The sequence below is a fragment of the Phalaenopsis equestris genome, unplaced genomic scaffold (genome assembly GCF_001263595.1).
Source record: "Phalaenopsis equestris unplaced genomic scaffold, ASM126359v1 Scaffold000105, whole genome shotgun sequence".
Lineage (NCBI taxonomy): Eukaryota > Viridiplantae > Streptophyta > Magnoliopsida > Asparagales > Orchidaceae > Phalaenopsis > Phalaenopsis equestris.
Window position 1 is genome coordinate 645,814 of NW_018164547.1, and position 2,598 is coordinate 648,411.

Below are 2,598 nucleotides of genomic sequence, written 5' to 3' on the forward strand. Positions count from 1 at the left end.
CATATTCTGACCTTCTCTAGAATCGTCCATCCTGTGTTTGTCTCGATGATTTCTCGAATGTGGCAGAGCGTGACAAAGCGCTCAAGTATTTGAAAATGTAACTTTTTCTGAATTTCGGGCTCATTTTGGGCTGGGTATATATATATATATATATATATATATATATATAAAAATATATATATATATATAATTAAATGATTTTCAAAGCAATCGAGGAAAATGTCAGCATAAAATGATTTTCAAAGCGACCGAGGAAAAATTCTTGCCGACAGGGTTCAGCTCACCAACAAATATCAATTTTTTTATCAGCTAAAATCGGTCCAGCTGAAAAAACAGGTGTCGTAATGCTATTGGAGTCCGACCTCGAATGTAATATTTTCTCTAAGGAGAAGAAGTGACAACAAGCAACATGATAGTTGTCGGGAGAGATACCCACTATGGCCATGAGACAAAATGGGTGGTTTAAGGTCTATTTGAGATAATTTTCTGCATGCTTTGCTTTTTAGACAACCACCATAGTTTTGTTTGAAATACTGCTTTCTAACCGTTTTTTAGAAATTTCTACGATACAAAACTATTTTTTAAACATGAACTGCTGAAGTGCGATGATTGTCAAAAAGTTACGATCCGACTTTTTGGCAATAAAATAAATTTATAATAACCATCAATTTTTTTAAAATAATTTCTTTTGCAGTAATTTAACTGTTATTTTTTCCAACAATTGCTGGCCTAAAAATACCCTTAATGGGTACAGAATGAAGTGTTATTTCGGTGGGCATTGAGAGGGATACAAAAATAAATAGTACGATTAAGATACTAGATATGAAAATGCAAGTGTTGAATGTTATGCACGTAAATCCCATTCAAATTTAATAAAGCAGCATAATAATCAATTCGTATGAGTGTCCACTGAACAAAATTGGGAGCAGGAAAACCGTGCAAGCTAATGGCGGCCGGCGTTTCCGCATCCGCTGCATCTCTCTGTGCGCAAGCGCCGCCTCTCTTCAACCGCCCATCGTTTTCTCGCATCCTCTTCTCCAACCTATTTCTCAGAAACCCTAACCCCACTTCCTCCCCTGCCTCAATAATTGTCTCCGGACCTCGAGACAATCGCCAGCCACTCCGCCGAGGCCGCACGCTGAGCAGTGAAGCCATTCTCACCGTCCAAGCCCTCAAACGTGCGCGCAATGACGAGGCGGAAGTTAACCGCATCATTTCTACCTCTGTGGCCCGTCTCATCAGGGCCGACCTTCTCGCGGCCCTTACCGAGCTCCAGAGGCAGGATCAGTGGCAGCTAGCCCTCAAGGTATTCGAGGCCGCTCGAAGAGAAAACTGGTATAGGATCGACTGCGCGCTCTATGCTGACATGGTTGGGTCTCTGACGAGGAGCAAAACTGATTCCGAGATTGACCTCCTGATGGTGGAGCTCTTGGAAGAGTTACAATTAGGTGGGGGTGTTGCGGCTGGGGATCTCCGTGGACCTGCTCGACTCGTGAAAGCTCTGGTTGCGGCAGGGAAGGGAAAGGCAGTAAAGGATGTGTACAAGATGATGAAGAGAGGAGGTTGTGAGCCAAATGAGTACTTGTTCAAGTTTATGATAAAGGGATTGAGGAGATTAGGGGAGGAGGATGCGGCTTGTGAGATAGAGAAGGATTATGAGCTCTGGGGTTTCGGCGGCCATGGGGGTGAACTGCTAACTATTTGATGAACTGCCAATGGGAAACATCTGGGCACTGTTTTATCTTGCTATGGGTTGATTATGAAGATTCAATAGAAGTCTTTGCGCATCACTGCTGTCTTTCTAGGGATTCCGCTCGTCGATCTTACATCACGGATCAATGGCATTTGCAGAATGGCCAGGAGGGGATCCATGGGCATCCATTTGAGCAGCAATTCTTCAGTTGATCAAAGCTCAGTAAGTTTTGCAATAGCTACTTATGGTGGAGATATTTTACACTGTTGTGCAAGCTGTATGGCTATTCATGTCTGATGTCAACAACTTTTAACCATATTGATGATAGTTAGATTGCTAGGAAAGGCCTAGATTTTGATTTCCATGCTTCAATTTGGTGCTGCTTGTTTACTATTTTGTGAAAAGTTGTTTATTTTAGTATAGCTCGTTTTGCTACAAGTATCATTTAGTAAATCTTGTAAATTTGGATTTAATAAATCATGGAGTGTTAAATTAAATCATGAAAAATATTTGCTATGATAGATGTTAAATTAGATTAAATCTTGCTGAACTGTTTGGTAACACATATTAGGATTTAAATTTAGTTCAAATAAATTTTTAAAATTTAAGTTTGATATTAAAAATTGTTGCGTATTAGAAATTTTCAATGACATAAACATCTTAAGTCTTAGCTCAGTATAACTTTCCATCATACACATAGATTAAAATATAATAAATGACTCTTTTTTTTTGCGTGAATAGAAAGAAAAAAACTCATTGGGTCTGAAGTCAAAGTAATTAACTAAGAAATTGAAAGTACAAATATTCACTTTTCTCTTGAATTAGGAAAGTTGAAATTTCTAAAAATCCACAATCATAATTATATATTATTAGTTTGGCTGTAACTGTCATAGTTGAGCTATAAC

The 2,598-nt window shown here is 38.9% G+C and overlaps 1 protein-coding gene across 1 annotated transcript; it reads left to right on the top strand.

The window, feature by feature from the left end:
- The first annotated feature begins 854 nt into the window (after window positions 1-854).
- On the top strand, window positions 855-2,162 carry LOC110020613 (pentatricopeptide repeat-containing protein At3g46870-like). The gene has a single exon (XM_020718768.1). It carries the CDS (start codon window positions 947-949, stop codon window positions 1,703-1,705), a length of 759 nt encoding a protein of 252 aa, XP_020574427.1. The 5' UTR covers window positions 855-946; the 3' UTR covers window positions 1,706-2,162.
- The last annotated feature ends 436 nt before the right edge of the window (window positions 2,163-2,598 follow it).